This window comes from Puma concolor, chromosome B2, assembly GCF_028749965.1.
Source record: "Puma concolor isolate L17-30 chromosome B2, mPumCon1.1.hap2, whole genome shotgun sequence".
Lineage (NCBI taxonomy): Eukaryota > Metazoa > Chordata > Mammalia > Carnivora > Felidae > Puma > Puma concolor.
The window spans coordinates 114,308,782-114,330,281 of NC_141671.1; the positions used below are offsets into that span (position 1 = coordinate 114,308,782).

Genomic DNA, 21,500 nt, shown 5'->3' on the forward strand with positions numbered 1-21,500 from the left:
TCTGATTAGTTATAGAGAGAAAATATCATTTCCTTTCAACCAGTAATGATATCAAGATGATATGAATTCCCTATCAGGTGAATTAGAAGTGAACAAATCATATTAGATGTATCAAGGTGAAAAGATGAATAAAAATAAAAAGATTTAGGCTTAGCTCTGCTTTGAATGCCAAAGACTAAAACAACTGGAATATTTTGTTTTGTTTTGTTTTGTTTTGTTTTGTTTTGTTTTACATAAGTGGATAATTGTATGTTTGCCTAGTATAATACCACTGGTATCTTTCATTGTTATTCTAGTTATATTTAAGTAAAGAATAAAATAAAATGATTTTATTTTATTTTTTTAATTTTAATGTTTATTTTATCTTTAAGAGAGAGACAGACAGACAGACAGACAGAGTGGGAACAAGGGAGGGGCAGAGAGAGGAGACACAGAATCCAAAGCAGGCTCCAGGCTCTGAGCTGTCAGCACACAGCCCGATGTGGGGCTCAAACTCATGAACTGCGAGATCAGGACCTGAGCCGAAGGCGGATGCTTAACTGACTGAGCCACCCAGGTCACCCAAATAATTTTTTTAATTCCATGTACTCTGATCTACTTTGACAACATGGGTCATTGTTCCCTGATTTGGGCACCATTATTCCCTTCCCATTGCCCAAACTCCTCTGAATGGAGCTGTTTGCTCCTCCCTGAACATAATTTACATCTTCCCAGAGTTTTCCTAGGTCCTGCTGGGAAGACTATCTAAAACAGTGGCTCTAACTTGGGGCAATTTTATCCTTTAAGGGACATATGGCAATGTCTGCAGACATTTTGGATTTTCTCAGTTGTCAAGTGGATTGATTGTAGGATGTTTCTGGAGAAGCATCCTATAATTCACAACAGATCTTACAAAAAAAGTATTTCCCAGCCCAAATGTCAATGGTGCCAAGGTTGAGAAACTCTGGCTCAGTTTGTCTTTGTAACCCACATAGCAATTATAGGTATTGCACATTATAGGAAGCATTTGGAGTTACAAATGATTTGAAGCCCCTTTCTGTAGGTAAATTTTTTAAATTGCCATGGAGTAAGAATTAAATTATAAATTTATATGGTATAGGAAAATTGGAAGATAACAGGCTTATGAATCTTGATTAATTTGGGGGGAACTAATTTCCATTTGTATTTAGAGGTGACCAATTTAAAAGCTAAAGTTCTCTTAATCAGCAAGCTTTTGTAATGAAATGCAGCAGGATTTACTTTTATATCAAAGGAGCTCCCCTGATAGTTAAAGAATGCAACTGAATACAATTAAAAGATCACTGGTAAGCAGAATACAGGGCCTTGGCTGCATTCTGGGAGAGTAGTACAGTTAATAATCTAGAATCTAGTGACACTTTAATGAGAAGCTTAAATTTATTGGCCCTGGATCTCAGAATTTATCAATGCTTTTTACCTAGAATTTCATTTAGAAGTAGTAAGTGATGAGTGAAGATCAAAAGAAAAGTTTGTGACTAGGAAAAAGTTGCTTTATAGATAATTCAAGTAGTAAGTATTTAAAACTGAAGAGATAAACTATTGATAAATGGATAGAATTTAGTCAAGGATGATAAGGACTCCCTGTGGAAGAAGGGAAGGAGCTATATAAGCAGTACCCAAGGGATTTAACCAAAACTCATCACAGTCAAATCCAAGTACTAGTGACAGAGTACCCATGGGACTGGCTCACTCAATGATTAGAGCATTTTCATGGATCCTGTTGGATGAAAGATTAAGAAATGTTAGTATAGTCTATTTTTTTTTCAGTACCCATGAAAATGTTCAAATTGTGTGATTTTGTTTGGTCAAATCAAAATCTAAGCTAAAGCTGTTCTTAATACCACCCTATACTCTAAAAATAAGCCTATAAAAATGACGATCCTGATGATTCTATTATATAAGGAAACAATTCTTACTACCACTATTTTATTGCCAATTGCAACATACCATTTAAAGAGAAAAATGATGATTTGATGATTTTCCTTTTTTTTTTTAAGTTTAGTTATCTATTTTGAGAGAGAGAGAGAGAGAGAGAGAGAGAGTCACAAGTAGGCTCCACACTGTCAGCACAGGGTGTGACTAGGGCTCAATCTCACAAAACATGAGATGATGACCCGAGCTGAAGTCAAGAGTCAGATGTTCAACCGACTGAGCCACCCAGGCACCCCAGTGATTTTTCTAAGATATGCTTTAAAAAAAGGAAAGAAAAGAAAACTACTGCTAATATATTATTGGTATTCTTCTGTAGTTCTCCATGATGTGTACTGGTTCAGATACTAAATCTGGGGTTGGGGGAGTGGGGGTATACATCCCCTCTCACCCAGCATTTGAAAACAAAAGCCCTTGAAGAATATGTTGCAGGGATCTTCTTCCTCACCCATTCCTCCTCCAAGCGGGTCACTACTTCTATGCCAGGATAACCACTGTCTTATTCTATGCCAGTTCGCTTTGGAATAGAGCTAGAGTCTGCCAGAATATGCCTTTCTACCTCAAATCCAAATTATAGATTTTCTAAAGTCTCTCTTTTAACCGGACCCTTCTTTCTCTCCAGATAATACTGTGCTCATTAAATACCTATCAGCGTGCCCTCTGTCTTAAAGTGTTCCACTCACATCTTCCAGAAAGATCACTGTCAGCTAATGAAAAACAATTTCATTTGGCTCCTCCCAGCAGCTCCTTTTTGCCCTGTGACTTAGCTTCCTAATGGGAGACCACAGCCTTTCCTCATGTTCCCTTCCCCATGCCAAATATTACCATATACTCTCAGTTCTCAGCCAGATCAATGCTTTTCTGAAATATCATTGAGCATAATCTTCATCACTGTTCCATCCTTTCTGGAATCCCCCAAACAGAATTATGGGGAGGGGGGAAATTCCACTATTAGGAAATTATATTAGTTTTGCATACTTTTACCAGCATTCATAATTTCACTAAATATTCTACTGATATGAAGGAATACAAAACCACTCAATCTGAGGGAATAGATATCAAAGAACTTTGAGGTGTTCCTTAACAATTTCAGTGAGCAAAGACTTCTTTGACCACAGGGACCTTTTTGCAGTATGTTTCGGAAAGGATGATGTGATTTGTGCTATCCTGGATTCAGTGCATCACGACGTATCTTACCTACAGGCACCCACGCCATCGCTTTGTGTAACATGTCAACCTGCTTGTGCTTGGTGTGCCCTGGTTCCTGTTACTGGTCTAAATAAGTGTTTTTTTTTCCATGCAACATGCCACTGAATCTTAATATTTTTTCCCTCAAAACATTTTTCTGTTAGTCAGTGAGAGTCCAATTTTAGAATCTAAGGCTCTTGGCTAATGAAAGTAAATTAGAAGTTGATTGGCACAAATGCAAATGTTATTCCTTTAATAATGACCATAATTTTTTTCCCTGTACCTAAAATAACTTGTTTTAGATTGCCTGGCAATGAACAAATCTTGCACATAAATGCAGTTCAGAGACAAAGAGAACAATGCATTTATTTATAAGGAAAATAGATGTCACTTGAATCAAGAGTCCACACTGGAGTCAAGGTTCAGTATGAGAAAACATCATTTTGGAACATTGTCTCTAGTTATACACTGCCTGCCATTAAGCCACTACCCAGTGAGGTCCAGTACCATTGTCTTTGCTTCCTGTCTAAAGCATCTTTGTTTTGTTTCAGCTGGCAGGGTTCATCTACGCCTGTTATGTTGTGAAATGTATAACTGAAGAAGAGGACAGCTGTAAGTATTAAAGCTCTATTCTGTTTCTTTCAAGTTCAAAGCATCTCCTTCACTGCCTCCTACCTAGCCTTCTTACTTCTCAGACAGTATCCCCCAACACAACATTGGAACAAGGAATAAACCTTTCGTATCCATTGCGATAAAGTGTTTTTGTAAAAATATCCAACATATTGAAAAAATGGAGAAGCACCCATTTTGAAAACATTTCAAAAACATTCTTTAATTTTACTGAATGCATTTTTTTTTTTAAACGTTTTTTATTTATTTTTGGGACAGAGAGAGACAGAGCATGAACGGGGGAGGGGCAGAGAGAGAGGGAGACACAGAATCGGAAACAGGCTCCAGGCTCTGAGCCATCAGCCCAGAGCCCGACGCGGGGCTCGAACTCCCGGACCGCGAGATCGTGACCTGGCTGAAGTCAGATGCTTAACCGACTGCGCCACCCAGGCGCCCCTACTGAATGCATTTTTAAAGATTTATTTCTCTTATAACAATTCTAGTAGAGAATAAAGAGGGGAAATTGAGGACAGGAATGATTTTTAAGTGTGGTTAATTTGACTGTTTTCTTTTTAGAAACCCTTATTAGGTATTAATGCCTAATCAGTTTCACCCAGGACTAAAAATCCCAATAATCAACAGTTTGGAATAGTTCCTAAACTTTTCAAGAACTGACTTCAGACTAATTTAAGAAATGTGTCTTCAGGAAACCAAATGCTCATATTTCCTTTTTGTTCCTACAATTTGATCCAAATGGCTATAACTCTCTGTCAGAGTCCCAGCATTGAGTCCTATTTGTAGCTCTAGAGTTTAGACCTGGTACCATCTTACAAGCCTGTAAGTGGCTTCACTGTGTTTTGCTCTTCTAAACATGCCAGATGGAAGGTTTCACTCCTTCCTTGCCCCTTAAGGATCTGAAATAGGAGGATTGGAAAAACATTCTATTCTCTTGGTACTATCATGAGTACTTGCCTATGCAGCTATATTTACTCTGAGGAAAAAATCAAAGTTGGGGATATTTTTTTTTCATTTCCAAAAATATTCATAATGGTTGGGATTTCAAGATGGAAAAGATGAGATCCACTGCTCTGTTACAGGATAATTTGAGGAAAATTCCAAAGAGAGATATGTGTTTCTTCTTCACTTTCCAATCAACCTTTTTCCTAATCTTGCCCCCCACCAGTCTTTCCTTCACACTGATATGAATGTGATTTTTCTAAAGTATATTTCTGATTACATCATGCTTTTTTCATAAACTACCTGCCATTTGATTTGCCATCACGCTATACAAAATAAAGTCCAGACTCCTTACTCTGTTATGACCATTTTTCTACTGACTCGTTCATGCTCACTTTTCTAATCTTCTCTGGAAATGCAGATACAATTCAGTCGTATTAGTCTGGCTGCTCTGTCCCCAATATGGCAGGCCGTATATGCCATGGCGCTTTTTCATCTTTTGCCTGGGATCACCTTACTCTCACATCAGCTACTGAACAAATATCTATTCATCTTTCAATCTATTCATCACCCATGCTCAAGGGTGTCTTTCTCTGTGAAACCTTTCCTGGTCCCTTTCCTATTTCCCCACAAGATACACTCTATGGAATTTTATTATACTTACATGTTTAGATGTTGGTTTTTCACGACTAGATAGTAACTTACGAGAAAGGAGGAAGCAGTGTCAGGTCATTAATTTAGAGGAGACACTTTTTCAATCACAGTAATACATGGTAAAATCAGGAATATGTAGCACATAGTTTGTGATTCATTGTGTTAAAAGAAATAATGGTCCTTTCACTAAAAGAGCATTTGTATAACACTCCTCAGTAAATCAAGTGCTATATCATGCTTTGGAGATTTTAAGATTAGTAATACACAAGCTTTTACCTCTAGTAAGTCACCATCTAGTCATGAAAAACCAACATCTAAACATGTAAGTATAATAAAATTCCATAGAGTGTATCTTGTGGGGAAATAGGAAGGGGACCAGGAAAGGTTTCACAGAGAAAGACACCCTTGAGCATGGGTGATGAATAGATTGAAAGATGAATAGATATTTGTTCAGTAGCTGATGTGAGAGTAAGGTGATCCCAGGCAAAAGATGAAAAAGCGCCATGGCATATACGGCCTGCCATATTGGGGACAGAGCAGCCAGACTAATACGACTGAATTGTATCTGCATTTCCAGAGAAGATTAGAAAAGTGAGCATGAACGAGTCAGTAGAAAAATGGTCATAACAGAGTAAGGAGTCTGGACTTTATTTTGTATAGCGTGATGGCAAATCAAATGGCAGGTAGTTTATGAAAAAAGCATGATGTAATCAGAAATATACTTTAGAAAAATCACATTCATATCAGTGTGAAGGAAAGACTGGTGGGGGGCAAGATTAGGAAAAAGGAGACTAGTTAGGACATCATGAAAATGAGATAGGAGATGATGAAGGTCTGGACATCTCTGTATTGGAGTTGGAGAGGATAGATGTTAAAAAGAGACATGGAAAAAGGAAGTGATAAATGGGTGGTGGATGGGTACTGTGTAAGAGAAGGCCTGATAGATACCTGGGTTTCTGGTGCAAGTGAATGGTTAAATGGAAATGTCATTTGAGGAAAGTAGAATAGGAATGTAATAATTGGTTCCATTTAGACAGGTTGAAATTGAGGTGCCTAATTAATGTACAAGAAAAGATACCTTGTAAGCACTTGTCTTATGCACAAAAGACTCATTCAAAGATTAGGAGGGTGATAGATGTATGGATTTTAAAATACATGGGCTTCACAACCATGTGGAGTTGAAAGTGTGCGTTCATTCAAATATTATCATTCAGTGTCTTTGTGCCAAAACTTTGGTGAAGGGAAAGTCCAAATTTCATATGGGAATTGAGCTTTCCTTACACTATATATAATGTTTGATTTCATTTCACAATGATGTCAGTGCATTTTTATCTGCAGAAAATACTGTCACACCAAATCTCCTAGACAGATAATCAGTATCCATCTAGAAGAGTGCTTCCCAAAGGGGATCCCAGAAATGCTAGTTCCATAAAATATATTGCTCAGAAAAGATTCCAAAGCCAAGTAAGTTTGACACTAAAAATTTAGGATGCACATTTACATATTAACAACTCTGAGGATTTTCCAGTAGAGTGTGTTTGATTTTTCCTCTTCCATAGTTTTGTTTGAACCATACTATGTTGGGTGAGGCCAGATGCAAATCAAAGAGAAAAACTAGGGGTGCCTGGGTGGCTCAGTTGATTGAGTGTCCGACTTCGGCTCAGGTCATGATCTTGCATTCGTGGGTTTGAGCCCTGCATCGGGCTCTGTGCTGACAGTTCAGAACCTAGTGCCTGCTTTGGATTGGTGTCTCCCTCTCTCTCTCTCTGCCCCTCTCCTGCTTGTGGTCTGTTCCTCTCTGTCTCTCAAAAAATAAAATGTTAAAAAAATTAATAAAATAATAATAATAAGAGAAAAACTAGAGGGGTGCCTGGATGGCTCAGTTGTTTGAGCATCTGACTCTTGATGTCAGCTCAGGCCATGATCTCACAGCTCATGAGATCAAGCTCTGTATTGGGCTCTGCACTGACAGAATGGAGTCTACCTGGGATTTTCTCTCTCTCCCTCTCTCTCTGCAACTCCCCCCCCCACTCTATCTCTCTGTTTCTCTCAAAAATAATGAAATTTTTTTAAAATTCTAAAAAGAGAGAGAGAAAAACTAGGAAGATTTCTGTAGTTCTACTATGCTCTATTTCCCCAGGCAGAACACAGCACACCATACAAGGCCATTTGGAGGGTTCACAGGCCAGCGAGAGAGAGCAGAACTGTTGGCCGAGCACCTTTATTGTGGTTTCATTGGACAGGAATGGGCAAAGTAGGGTAAATGGGTTTAGGATTAGCTGGCTAAATTTGAACCCGTATTCACTGTGACTATTAGACAATATGGCCTGGCAGTACCTAAAGTCTCCAGATGTTTTAGGTGAGCTAGGGTTTACTTGGGAACAGCCAGTAGTCATTTTGTAAAGAGATGTTAAAGCATTAATTTACAGAAATTAAAAGTATAGTTAATATCCCAAACATTTGAACACAAAATGCCTTTTCATAAGAAATCTTAATATCCCAGAGAATTAGAATTCTGAAGGACTCAGTTTTAAGGAATTCCAACCTATATCAAGCTTTGACCAAATTATGTAAATCCCAGCAGATATGAAGTCACAAATATCTTTGGGAAGGTCAGGTTTCTCTTTCAAGCATCTAATAATCTATTTTCAAAAGAAAGCTCCCCCAAATAGTGCTTATATCATTATGCATATTTTGACCATGACACCTTATCTGCCTTTCTTAATACAAATCACAAGCAGGCTTCTCATAAATAAGTTTTCCAATTTTAGTCTTTTTGCTCGGTGGGTTAGATATGAACAACTTGTTTATTTGTATGTCCACATAGAAGGATGCTTACCTTAGACAATCATGGCACTACTAAAAATCCTGGAGAAGATGCTCATTTGGGCCAGTTCTGTGTCCAGTTAGGTTTATTTATTATGATCATTTAGACATGGGAGTAAATGATGAGTGTTGAGTACAATGCTTTGGATTGATATTTCCCTTGTATTATCCTTGCCTTCATCATCTGTCTGAATACTCACCTACAGACCCTGCCTAGTACACATGAATTCCAATGCTCACAAGTAAAAAAGATCTGAAATTTCTGTCTAATTTCTATCTAATTTCTCAGAAGGTAAGGCTTGAATTATGGGAGAAGTTTAATGTATAGGTAAACAGGGAAGGGATCTCGGAAAGTGTCTGTTCTTACCTGCTATAGGTCTGCAGTGAAGCATTCTGATAGCAATTTAGTAGCAGGAGGGTATGCTAGCCACGTGCTTGCGAAAATAGGTAAGTTTTCATTCCTAAGAGACTCGGGAAGAACAGAGAAGAGTTTTAGTTCTGTAACTGTGCTGAAAATGGACAGTAGAGATAAGGGCCCAATTTTGGCAACTGGAAAAATGAAGGTATTCTTGATGTCAATACGAAGCTGGCCAGCTATAAGCTCAGTTTTACTATTTCAAGCCCAAACAGCAAGTGTAGCCAGGGAGCTTCAACAGCAGAAGCCTGCAGGGAAACTATGGAAAGGGTTCAGTCTCTGTAAGCAAACTCTCCCACTTCACTACATAAAATAGCAATAAGTCATCACTGAACTAGAGACAGTTAGACTGTAGGCACACCAAATGCCCGAGATTTTTTCCCCTTATTTCTCCTTTTAAACAGTATCTCCTTTACTTTTGTGAAGCCCAGCTTGATAGATAGATAGATAGATAGATAGATGATAGATAGAGATAGATAGATGGATATACTTTAATGCAAAGATTTTTTTTTTCCCAATGAGAAAGTCTGGACCTTGAAGTTTACATCTCTGACCCTTTAGTTGTCTAAGCCAGAGGCGCAGGCTGATAGGCTAGCTGGCTGTGCAAACTCGCAGGACACCACTGCCATCTGCTGTGCTGACTAGGAGGTGACAGCAGCCCTGGGAGCAGAGTCGCTTCCTCAGAGCAGCAGGAAGATGGGGACACTCCCGCCCCCATGTCGTGGTCACCTAGGGCCTCAATCACAAAATACCACATCCTGCATGGCTTAACCAACAGACATATACTTTCTCATGGTCCCAGAGGCTAGAAGTCCAAGATCAAAGTACTGGCAGGTTTGGTTTCAACCAAAACCTCTCCCTTTGCTTGCAGACAGCTGACTTCTCACTTTGCCCTCTGTTTACAGTCTTGCCCCTGGCGTCTCTTCCTTTTCTTAAAAGGACACCAGTCCTGTTGGATTAGGGCCCCATCCTTATGACTTCATTTAAAATTAATTGCCTCTTTAAAGGCCCTCCTCCAAATACAATCATATTAGAGGTTAGGCCTTTACCATATAAATTTGGGGGGAATTTCTTTTGGTAAAGTTCTATATCCAAATCCACACATGCCCCTCTTCTACCTGCCATGCGCGCACACGCCATGTGGCTCCTGGACGTTTGACAACCTCTATGGGGCATAGATTGGAGCGAGCAGTGGCTCACTGGCCCGTCTCTCCAGGCTGTAATACTTCCCAGTGTCCTGGCTCCATGCTCTCTAAGGAGTTCCTGGGCAGTGCCTCCTGCTGTGGTGGGGGGTGATCTGCCTTCAGATGAGTAGCTCCTCCCCAGGAAAAAAGCTGGGGGCCTGCTCCAGCGGGTGTGCCTTGACATGTGAACCCTATTCAAGGGAGGCAACCATTGCAATGCACTTTTATGTATTTGTTCATGAAAAGGCAGTGCTATTTCTTCGGAGGAAAGGCTTTCTCCAGGAAAGCAGGCGACCCTTGCTGAGCCGTCTTTGTGGCAAGGCTCTTTCCTGTGTCATCTGTTGCCAGCCATGCTGAGTTTTCCTTATGACCTCCGCTCCTTTCTATTCTCCTCTACTTGTTCGCTTTTACAAAGTTCTGTGAAAGAGATGAAACATTCCGAGATTCTCGGCCTGGCATGCCTTTTATTATATATGTAGCTCTTCTCTCACTTAATGCTGAGATCTTCTGCACCACAGATGGATGTCCACTTTCAGTGATAGAACGAAAAACTTCTCTCTCTGCCTCATTAGCGCTGTTCAAGGTGACAATTGAAAGGAAGACACGCAGCCATGGAAAATATCACCAACCCAGAACAGATAATAATCACATGATTTCTCAATTTGTATTATGTTTTCTTATAAAGTTTGTAGTTAATAGTTAAACTAAAACTAAACACTGGTCCTCTAGAAGATGGATCCATGTTTCTAAGTAATCATCTTTTCTAAAGGGGATTTGTATTTTCGCAAGTATTATTAAATATTCACATCACCTCTGGAACAATACAGAATATCATCCAAAAATAATACCCTGAAGGGACTTGTTTTGAAAAAAAAATTGAAAAATGAATTCTAGATGTTTAAACTTACAGACACACACAAGCACAGCCCCACCAACCAAGCAGAAATGCATAAAAACCTGTCCTGAATTCTCTAAATTCAAGTGGCCTTGGGATAAAAGTCACAATCGATTTATAGAAACGTTCATTTGAAAAGCAAACCACAGGAAATTATTCACTTCTCTGAGGCTAATAATTTTCTGTTATTTTTGTTTGATTTTTCTTCTAAAGGCTGCTGGCCTACACTTCTGTGTATTGAACTCTATTCTATATGTTTTGATCATTTTTCCAGTTTGTCAGGATCATTGAGTTTGAATTCTTTGAACACAATCACACACACTCCCACTTTTGGCTGCAGGTGGCAGCAGGGAGAAACACTTCCCCTTTAAAAAATACTTGTTTCTCCCTGTTTATAAAGAAATGTAAGTTTACTGCAGAATGTATAGAAAGTACAAACAACAAAAAAAGAAAATTAGAATGACCCCACGATTCTGAATTATGTTTCTCAGTTAACATTTCTGCATATCATATGGCTCCTAGTCTTTCTTTCTCCTTCCTCCCCTCCTTCCCTTCCTTCCTTCCTTCCTTCCTTCTTTCCTCCCTCCCTCCTTATTTTCTATCTATCTATCTATCTATCTATCTATCTATCCATCTACCTATCTGTCCATCTATGTATCCACCATTCTTTCTATCTGGTTGTTAGGGTCATACTACACATTAGTTGGTAATCTAAGCTTTCTTTCTTGTTATTCTAAATCACTCTTCAAACATAACCTAAGGGGTAGGCAATTAGCAGTTCAAAATAGGTGCCAAGTTCTCAGGAATCACGTTGACAGAGTTATGAGAATGCTGTATCTGTTTTACTTTTAGAGTATCACACAAAAGCAATCAAATGAAATAATAAAATACTGTTAACGTGGTATTGCTTTATCATCTCCTTATAACATTTGTTTTGTGATTTTTCAAGGTGACTTAGTGAAATAATCTTGTCCACATCTACTAGCCTTACATAAAACCCAAACTTGCCATTCATTTCCCCTTCTCTGAACGGAATTACATATTAAAGCCCAGAGCCCCAGATTTTGAATGCTACTAATCTCTAGTTATGCTTTACAGAATCGTAGTGAGGCCAGGGTAAGAGATGTCTGTCACCTGGCTTCTTCCTCAACTCACCCAAAACACAGGAGCTCTACCTTTATTTAATTTTACAACTTCTGATTCTGCTTAAGATTTCTTTTGGATTAGGAATACTGCAGGCTTGAAAATGATGGAAAACTACTGTCTACGGCTCTATTTCAACAGCTTAATTTTGTAGACCCATAAAGATTAAATGACTTGCCCAAGGTCACTGAGCTTATTCTTGAACTTCTGACACCAATACAGCACATATTGACTCTTTCAGGATAAGAGAATATTAGCCATTGCCCTCAGGGACCACACCTGTCTTGACCACTGCTGTATGCTCAGCATCTAGTAATCCCCAACCTGGAGCAGGACTCAGTAATTATCTGGGAAATAAATGAATGAATCAATCAGCTCTCCACAAACATTTCTTAGACCATTTGGAAACTAGTAAGGGTATGTTGTATCTTCTTATACTCCAGTTTATTGTAAGTAAATGGGTAATCAGTTATAATAAAGCACTTTTGTCATTTTCTAAGCAAATGGCAGAAAAGAGTGGGGCGGAGACATGCTGCCATATATAAAAATAAAAGATTGAATAAATGATCAGCACCTGAAATGAATGCCTGCATAGACATATGCCTCCTGTCAATCACATGCAAGTTTCTGTCAGAGGCAACAGCATTCCCTAACAGTGAAATACAGTTTTTACATTGTCTTGCTCATTAGTTAGTAGTGGTCTCTTTTTCAGACTACTATTAAATTACTCCCTCTCGTGGTCATTGAAGGGAAAATATATGAGCTTTATTTTTGAATTTTTTAATTATTTTTAAAATTGGATATTCAGGTGAAAGTTGAATCTGATTCCTCAACAGTCACTTCTTATTTTCTATCTTTTTCACAATGTCTCTCCCATTGTACTATACTGCTTTCCACTCATGCACACACATACATACACACACTCACATCCACACACTCTCATACACACCCACACACACTATAATCATCTTTAAATAAATTTCATGTTCCCAAGTCAAAAATACGGGGGGAAGGAAATTTATTGATCCCCTACCCTCTGTTGATTCAGAACAATCAGGACCTTGTTTCTAAAGAATAGTGTTAAGGTGACAATATTCAGTCCAGCAAAAAGGACGACATCTTACTGGGGTGTAGTAAAGGATGTATTTTATGCAGAAAATATTTCTGGCTGGGAGAACTGAAGCTTTCTCATACTCTTCAGGTTGTTTTAATCAGCCTCAATAGAAAAGAAAGCCAGGGAGTGTAAGTGGAAGGGAAAGTGGTGACATTTACAGAAATGATTAAAAGAAAAATCTTCCATTTTGATTATTCTGCTTCATCTTCCAATTCTGCAGTACACAGGCCACCTGTAATGGGTATTCCACACTTCTTCCTCACCATCTCTCTGTACTCGCATTGATAATGACATGACAAAGAAGGCAGCTAAGTGGCAGGAAAAAAGCATGCTTTTAGCACCACGGTGTAGATAGACACGCTCACAAAATAAAGTTCCTGGGATCCCACAGTCCCATCTCGAAAGAACAAATGAGAACAAGACAAAGAGCCCACATAGGAAACTAAGCTCTAAGAGCCCTCCAAAGCTGAGGCGTGCTGGGAAAGTAGGCTCCACATTCAAAGTTCGTCTTTTGATAAATGATGCTGGCAGGTGCCCACTTCAGTATGTCCAGTTGTGTTTTAGTTTTGGAAGTGGCTTCTAATAGAGACAGAAGGCTGGGCTTAGCTATCTCCTTCTTAACAGCAGGAGGATAAAAAACTCCGCATCTCTGAGGATGGCCACCAGGTATGCAGAACGAAAACATCTGAGCAGAGCAGCCTTATGCATAGCATAGCCTCTGAAAGAGCGCCTTGTCAATAAGGGAACAGAGGGCGAACTCTCAATCCTGCATGACATTTAAATGAGGCTGCTCTAGCTGCAGAGACTCAGGGAGACCTCTGCTAGGATTGGTTGGCATTGTGTGACAGGGAGTGAAGGAGAAACAAACTTAAAGCTCACAGGAGGTGAGGTTTGTTTAAATAATAGAAAGTAATTAGATTGAAGACAAAAATCAGTGATGGCATTTTATAATTACAATTAATTTAAAGGTTAATTTCCTTTGGTGCTAAAATCTTATTTAAAACATTTACCAGGAAAGGAAATTAGGAAGTTGCTATCAAGAGGCATAGAGAGCTTCTGGGAATCCATGCCTATTATCACTTGAAAATTAGGTTAGGCCCAAAGTGGGAATTTCAATTCATTTTTGTGTATAATAGATGGTGGTCAGGCTCAGAGTCGGTGGAGTTGGCTGGGGCAGGCAGTGCAAGATTTGCATTTTTTGTTTGTTTGTTTATGGGATTAATTGCAAATGTTTCCAACAAAGGAGCCTAGTTTATACATGAACAATCCTGACACAAAAAGAAAATTGGATATGGATTGCTGCCTTTGTAACTAATGAAGTTGATGTTAAGGAATTCCCAAGAGCAGAAAAGCAAAGGAAAGCACATAGTAACATCCATACACTTTCCTCACTGAAGTGAATTGAATGAGGGGACAGTGTTTCTTTTGGGCCCAAACCTGCCGATCCTATTCCCCTCTTCCAGGTCCCACATTTTTTTCTATCCCCCTGTTTTCCAGTTGAGAATCGCCATGACTCAGGTTCCAAATGCTGTGTGTGTGTAAATAGGTAACTATAAAATACATATACTACATATACTCTAGAGTATATACATATACTACTCAACAGCTCATCTTCCTGGAAACTTGCCTAGCAAAATCAATGCATAATATGGTAGTAACAGTCGGAGAGAAATAACTACTTCGCGCTAATTTTTCCCATTCACTATGCCTGTGCAGACTTGCTCATTTTAAATATTTTATTGCTACCATTGATATGTAAACCAATCCCAGAAATATGGAAGTGTGCAGAATCCTAGAGCTATGAGCAATATTAACAATCACCTACTTTAATCCCCTCTTTTGACAGTTGAGGAAAGAGACACTTGAATTGACTCGCTCTAAAGTGAAATAGTCATTTAGAGGCAGAACTGGGAATAGAACTTAAATCTCCAGATTTAAATATACTTTCCACACCACTTCACTGCAATAATCAGGATAGATCCTTTCAACACGTATTTATGGAGTAACCACTCTATGATGGGTTCGTGTGTCCATCGCTAGGGATGAGACAGGGAACCAAGCAGATACAGACTTTGCCTTCATGGCGCATAGAGCCCAGGACGCAGTTCCCATGAAGAACTACAGTCACTTGTCATGAGAATTCAGGCAAGGGTGGGAGAGGTGTGGTAGTGGAATGCCCCCCCCCCCCAGGGGTGTATCATCTAGGTGAGAAGACTAGAAAATTATTCCTTGAGGAAATGACATTTCAGCAGAAATCGAAAGGATATATCAGAGGGATATGTAGAATTTAATAAAAATAGGTGTGCCTTGGTTAAACAGAACTACTTTTCCAGTCCATATCGACCAAATGTACACTGTAATTCACACAGGAATAATCTTAAGTGTTTTTAAGGAGCTCAATATACCAAATCTAGTTTCAGCTTTCGCAAATATCAATAAAAATGTTAGAATAACCACTGAACATTCTCTTTCCTGAAACTGCTACTATCATTCTAAACAGATGATTAATTTAGACTCAAGAGTTTGATGATTTTCCTTTCTGGAGGATGCAAAATGATGCAAAGATTATGTTAGCGAGGATTATAAGTCAAGGAATGCATGTGGGCTTTTTAAAATTTTCTTAAATATGCACAAAAACATAAATGTGCCCACACTCTAATTAAAAGTACTGTATTTAAATGGACTGTGCATTCTAAGTATATGCTGGATGTAACCTGAGAAGACATGCCCAATCATGTCTAATTAGCTCACCTATGGCTCATAATAACTGCTCTCTCCAATTTCAACTGAAAGGCATATCATATCTCATTGAAAGCATGCTAACAGGGAAGAAAGAAACAAAGACAGGTAAATCTGATTCATCCAAATGGCATGGCACAAAGTGAGCCCAGGCACCTTGAAGGTGAAGTTTGCTTAGTGATCTCATCCCATTCTGTATGCTCCTCCACATCTATTGAAATTATTAAAGATGCCTGGATTCATAATTGTCTGACTCTAGCTTTACAATTTCTTGACCTTCTCAGCACTTGCCACCCTCATTACCACTCACTTCATCTACCCCTTAATTTCCTTCATCAAAGAGGCTAATTTGGATCACCTTCACTGTGGAGAAAGGAAATTTCTCCAAAATCACAAATTTAAAGTTCTCGGCCTGACTATAAACTCCTGGGTTTTTTTCCCCCTACCTGTTCCCCTGCCTCCCTCCCAGAAAAACTTATCTTCATCTTCAGTTAGGAACTTCCCACTATGGGAACATTTGTTTTTCTCATTCTTTGGATCTTTCTACTTCTCATCTCTGCGCAGGATTACTCGTGGCAGTGATGCCCCCACCGGCCCCCTATCTCCTACCTGGCCTGTATTTGCATCACACTTGGATTTTCAACAACCACGCGTGATGAGGCTCAGGTTCACTTTCTCCACTTCTAATCCTGGGTCACTGCCCATGGCTGGAGAAGGTCCCTAACCATGGCTGGATGCTCTCTCCTGCTCAACGACACCCTCACTCCTTACCACTGACTTCCCTCGGGATCTGCTCCAAACCCAGGCGTGGGTTCTGAACCTAAGCCTAGTACTCAAACCATGAAAATTAAAGTTATCAAACATGAAACCCATCCATTTTTCTCCTAGAACCTGAAAAATTTTCTACACTGGCAAGTATCCTTTTGTCTCCTTGCAACCCTGCTCAAATCTGAGGCACACACAGTCAAAGCTTCTCCTCTCTAGAGTAATCCTTCCACCAACCATTGAGCTCATGCCCTCTGCCCAATCCAGGAGGAGAAGCTGTCAGTGTCTTCATTGTGGCACACTCCATTGAACAGTCCCTTTTGCCTGCATAGAAGCTGAAGCCTCAGAGACCACAAACAAGACTGGTCCCAGCCTCTCTCTGTCCTTTTACAGAATATATGATGTGACTTCCAAAAAATATTTGAAATATGAAAACGCAGTTCTATGTAGTTTCTTTTTAAGTAAAAAATATCGCCCCCCCCTTTTTTTTCTATACTAGGTCATACAGGCTTTTCCTGTTGTTTGTCAGACCACCAAAAGAATGCACGGCTGAAGGGTTTCCATAGACTGTCCTCAGCTGTCCTCAGCTTCTGCTGATGACTCAGTACCTGTGTCATCCCACACAATACTCTTGTAAATTCTAATACAGAGTGCTCATCCTCTCCACAAAGAACCCAAATATGCATTTAAAGCATAATTCAAATTGTTCTCTTTGTATAAATCCCTTCCAAAAAGAGATGAGATCTCAAATCTATCCATGGTGTATCTTTAGTATACATATGCCAAGTGCTGCATTTGAGACTTGACTCTCTCAATAACCCTATGAAGTTGGAATCGCTTCATTATTTCCAAGTTAGGGGGGAAGAAAATAAGGCTCAGAGCAATTGTGACCTGCTTGTGGGCATGATGCTGGTAGGTCTTCTGAGTCCAGAGCACTCCATCTTTACACTACTTTCCTACTTCCCTGTGATGTACAATATTAGAAGACTGTCTGATAGCAAGATCCTGACGTCAGCAGAAAACCAGCATGTGTTTCTTCAAATCCCCCCTACAGTTCTGCCTTCACTGCAGATGTAGGCAAGAGCTAAAAGACAGAATAGTTTGTCAAGTGGGGCTCATATTTTATTTTTTTATTAAGTGTTTAAAACCAAAAGCTTCAAGTGGTTACTCAAACTATTTCTAACTAAAGAAATATTTCTTCTGCTATGACCACATTGTGGTGATTGCTTTTCATGTTCATTCTTTAGCATATGTAAATGTGTCACCAAGTATAAAATATGGAGGATCTTGTTCTAATGCAACTAAAAGAGAAACGTGAAAATAGGACCGTAAGAAAATACATTTGCTGGGCAAGGTTAGGAAATGCCACATCTGCAGTGATTTAGCTAATAAGTCCCATTGCATTCAGTGTGTGCTTTGTCTGTCGGAAGCTCTCTGGGCTGTAACGGTTACTTCAGTGACCTTTAAGGCAACAACAAGGTGAGGTAACCCTACAAAGGGTTGTGTTTCCCTCATCAGGAAATAAAAACAGTAGCTCAGAGTCCACTCAGGGATTTTATCCCAGACCAAACACCTTAAGCTCACACAGTAAGCTGAATTGCTGCCCCCAAGGAAGTCTGTGTGGGTGGGAGGTGGTTCTTTTGGATTTGGCCTATGACTGGTTATGCTCTAAATTTCCTTTGTGCAACTGGAGACAAGTACCCTTTAAATTCTCACCAGCAGAGAAAATGGATATACACTCTATTTTCATAGCCCACACAAATTCTTTAATGTCTTTCAATGAGTTCTTCTAAATATTCAGGCTGAGCTTTCTATGATCTGCCTTTTAAAATTTCTCCTCATGGTCTTTTCCAGCTCTGTCTCCAAAAGGGAGTATGTTGACTAGGGGCTTTGTCATTAATGACCAAGGTACAATTTTATATTACAATACCTCACTGCCAACATGTATTTTAAAAAGGCAATTTTAGGTTTACTGAACTCAGTGTTGCTGATTAAGAGGTTTAAATAAATGGGAAGTTCACACTAGGGAATATATTTTAGCAAAGAATATTTATTCAAAAAGCATTTCGCACTTACTTGGTAATTTCTAAATTCCGCTATTATTAATGTTATTAAATCATAGTTATTAAACTGATATGGCTCTTTACTAATTTAAAATAATAGACCTCCCCATGTCTCCATAGGTCAGTAGAATGAATATACCCATTTTTCAGATAGGAAAAAATAAGGCAAAGAGAAAATGTAACAATTGCCAAGAAAATGATAACTTTCCTGAGCTATCTTCAGAAGACCAAAAGTAAATCCCTCCGATGAGGCAATGATTAAGCAAGCACAATTTTTATTTTATTTTGTCACCTTCTGCCCCACTGTCTACCTTTGTTATTCTCAGAAAGAGAATAATGTTTTCCTACCAGTAATCAACATTTGTAACCTTTGATAGCCTTCATCAATGAATGACTCTCTCACCAGTCACTTTGATGCTAAGGCACGTCTTAGCCTCTTTGCCTCTACTCCTCTAAGCCAAAGGGACTACAGTGGTGGCTTCTTCCCATTGGTATTCAAAAAAGTTTCTTTTATCTCATAGGACCAAGTATTATAGATCTTCTATAAAAGGTCTTCTCTTTATTATCATTGAAGGTCTTAAGGAAGAAAGAGTAAAAACAGTTGAATTTCACTTAAGAATTTTACCAACATCTCCCATGCTCCAATGATTGTCTTATTTTTCCTTACAGCCTAGCAGGTCTATAGAGATCATCCCATAAGGACAGTTTTCCATGAACCAAGACACTGTTCTGGGTTCTGGGTTACTGTAGTGAATAGTAGTAAACAGTAAATTTCACGCATCTTACATTAGAGCAAGGGACTTAACAAAGAAACAAGTAGATTACAATATGTAGGTGGAGAGGAAACACAATAAAGTGAGTAAAACTCATAGAGTGAGGGGAAGCTAATCTCTGAAATCCCAGCAAATCTCCAACTTGCCTTGCACCAGTTTGAGTTACATTTCTCTTTTTGCATGGATTTCCTGGTCCCTGACACTTGTACCTTACATGCTGTATTTCCAAATGAAGCCAAGCACCAACTCCTTCCTGACATTCTTTTCTGTTATAGGCAACAGCATTCTCCTAGTCAACAAATTTCTGAGTTGACTTTGACTCTTGCCTCTTCCTCTCCTTCCCCCATGTGCAAAAACTTGGCAGGTCACATATTCTCTACCTCTTTCTCCATTATCTTGAACTCATTGTCATCTTTTTTTTTCTCATTCTCCAAATTCTATTTCAGCCCTTCAGTGATTTCCGTTTTTCATATTTTCTGGTAAGTGTTGAAATAACAGACAAAATGCCAAGTGGCTAAAAAGACAACATGCCTCTTTCCTTTGAAAAACACCATAATCAGAGTTATACAAGAGGAGGCTGAGACTATAAATAGTTTTCAGAAGAAAGGATCATTTAAATGTCTATATGGTTTTGGGGCGCCTGGGTGGCTTGGTCGGTTAAGCATTCGACTTCGGCTCAGGTCATGATCTCACGGTCCGTGATCTCGAGCCCCGCGTCAGGCTCTGTGCTGAGAGCTCAGAGCCTGGAGCCTGTTTCAGATTCTGTGTCTCCCTCTCTCTCTGCCCCTCCCCTGTTCATGCTCTGTCTCTCTCTGTCTCAAAAATAAATAATCGTTAAAAAAATTAAAAAAAAATAAATGTTTATATGGTTTTATAGTTCAGAAGAAATGAACTAAACTTTGAAGGATGCTCACCTTATCTCTTCTTAAAGATATGTTACAGAAAAACCAAGACATCTCATTAGTAACTAGTACTGGAAAATCCATCATAGGTGGGTTTTGCTTTGATTATTGCTTTGATTATTATTTGATTATTGATTATTATAAGAGTACATCTTCTAGCAAAAGCAGAGGAGAGACGCTAGAGAATAAACAACAAAATGAAGCATCTACAACCAATGGAAGACTCAAAGCAAGCACTCAAAAACTTTTGTTAAATGAATACTATAAAAAGAAAACAAAAGCCTAAAGATTTTAGATTTAATCCAAAATCTGATGCAAAACTTTTGATAACCTTCCAGGAATTTACTGGAATGGCATGAGTGAAAAGCAGAAATCACTTTTCAATATACTTAGGAAGGAAATAGAACACCTCACTTCCAGCCCTGTCCTCAGCTGTTGTGTGTCCCCCAAGCAGTCAAGTAAAACTGTATTTATCTCTACAGTGAAGATAATTATTCCCACCCACCTCACAGTAATTTTGCAGAGATAATTAATATCACCTGAAAGGCCTTTAGAAACTATTAAGTAATTTCTAAATTACTTAATTCAAACTGTGCAATTGTTTGAAACTTTATTTATTTTTTTGTTTATTTGTTTATTTTGAAAGAGAGAGAGAAGGCACACAAATGAGCATGGTGGGGGGATGGGAGGGGGCAGAGAGAGAGAGAGAGAGAGAGGTGAGAGAGAATTCCAAACAGGCTGTGCCTGCTGTCAACATAAAGTCTGGTGTGGGGTTCAAACTCACCAACCATGAGATCTTGACCTGAGCCAAAATCAGGAGTCGGACGCTTAACCGCCTGAGCCACCCAGCACCCCGGAACTTTATTTTTATTTTCAGGACTTAAGGAGATTCCAGAGGAATAACAGGTACACTTTTCTAAATAATGCAGAGATAAGCTACGAACCAAACATCTAGATGCCATCACAATTACTTGGAAAAGGACCTGTCAGATGTTTCATGACCCTTACTGCTCAGAAAAGTTTCACAGCATGTAGCACCACTTTATAGACTTGATAAATGTGATTATGTAAAAGAAAAGGAAAATAGACCAAAGCGGTATTAACAGTATTCTAAAAATGTAAGTTAACCCCAGTGACTCATTTTTTTGAAAAAGAAAAAAATAGTTTCTTCTACTTCTTTTTTTCACCCATGTGACACCACAAGGAGTTCCATATGTGGTTGAAGAATCATCTGGAAAAGAAGAGCAAGGAATCACATCTACCTACACTGACCACCGTAATATTAACTATAGTGGTTGGTTGGATCCAGCTTATTTCTATTCCTCT

General features: G+C 39.0%; 1 protein-coding gene across 6 annotated transcripts in view; it reads left to right on the top strand.

The window, feature by feature from the left end:
* Window positions 1-21,500, top strand: part of NKAIN2 (sodium/potassium transporting ATPase interacting 2) — a 1,006,832-nt gene that overhangs the window by 975,084 nt on the left and 10,248 nt on the right. For all 6 annotated transcript variants that reach the window (XR_015251517.1, XR_015251516.1, XR_015251518.1 and 3 more), the window contains one exon: window positions 3,687-3,747. Coding sequence is in view for 2 of the 6 variants with exons in the window: in XM_086707749.1 (XP_086563875.1) it covers window positions 3,687-3,747 (61 nt within the window). In the remaining 4 variants the exon portion in view is untranslated. The remainder of the gene's footprint in view (window positions 1-3,686; window positions 3,748-21,500) is intronic.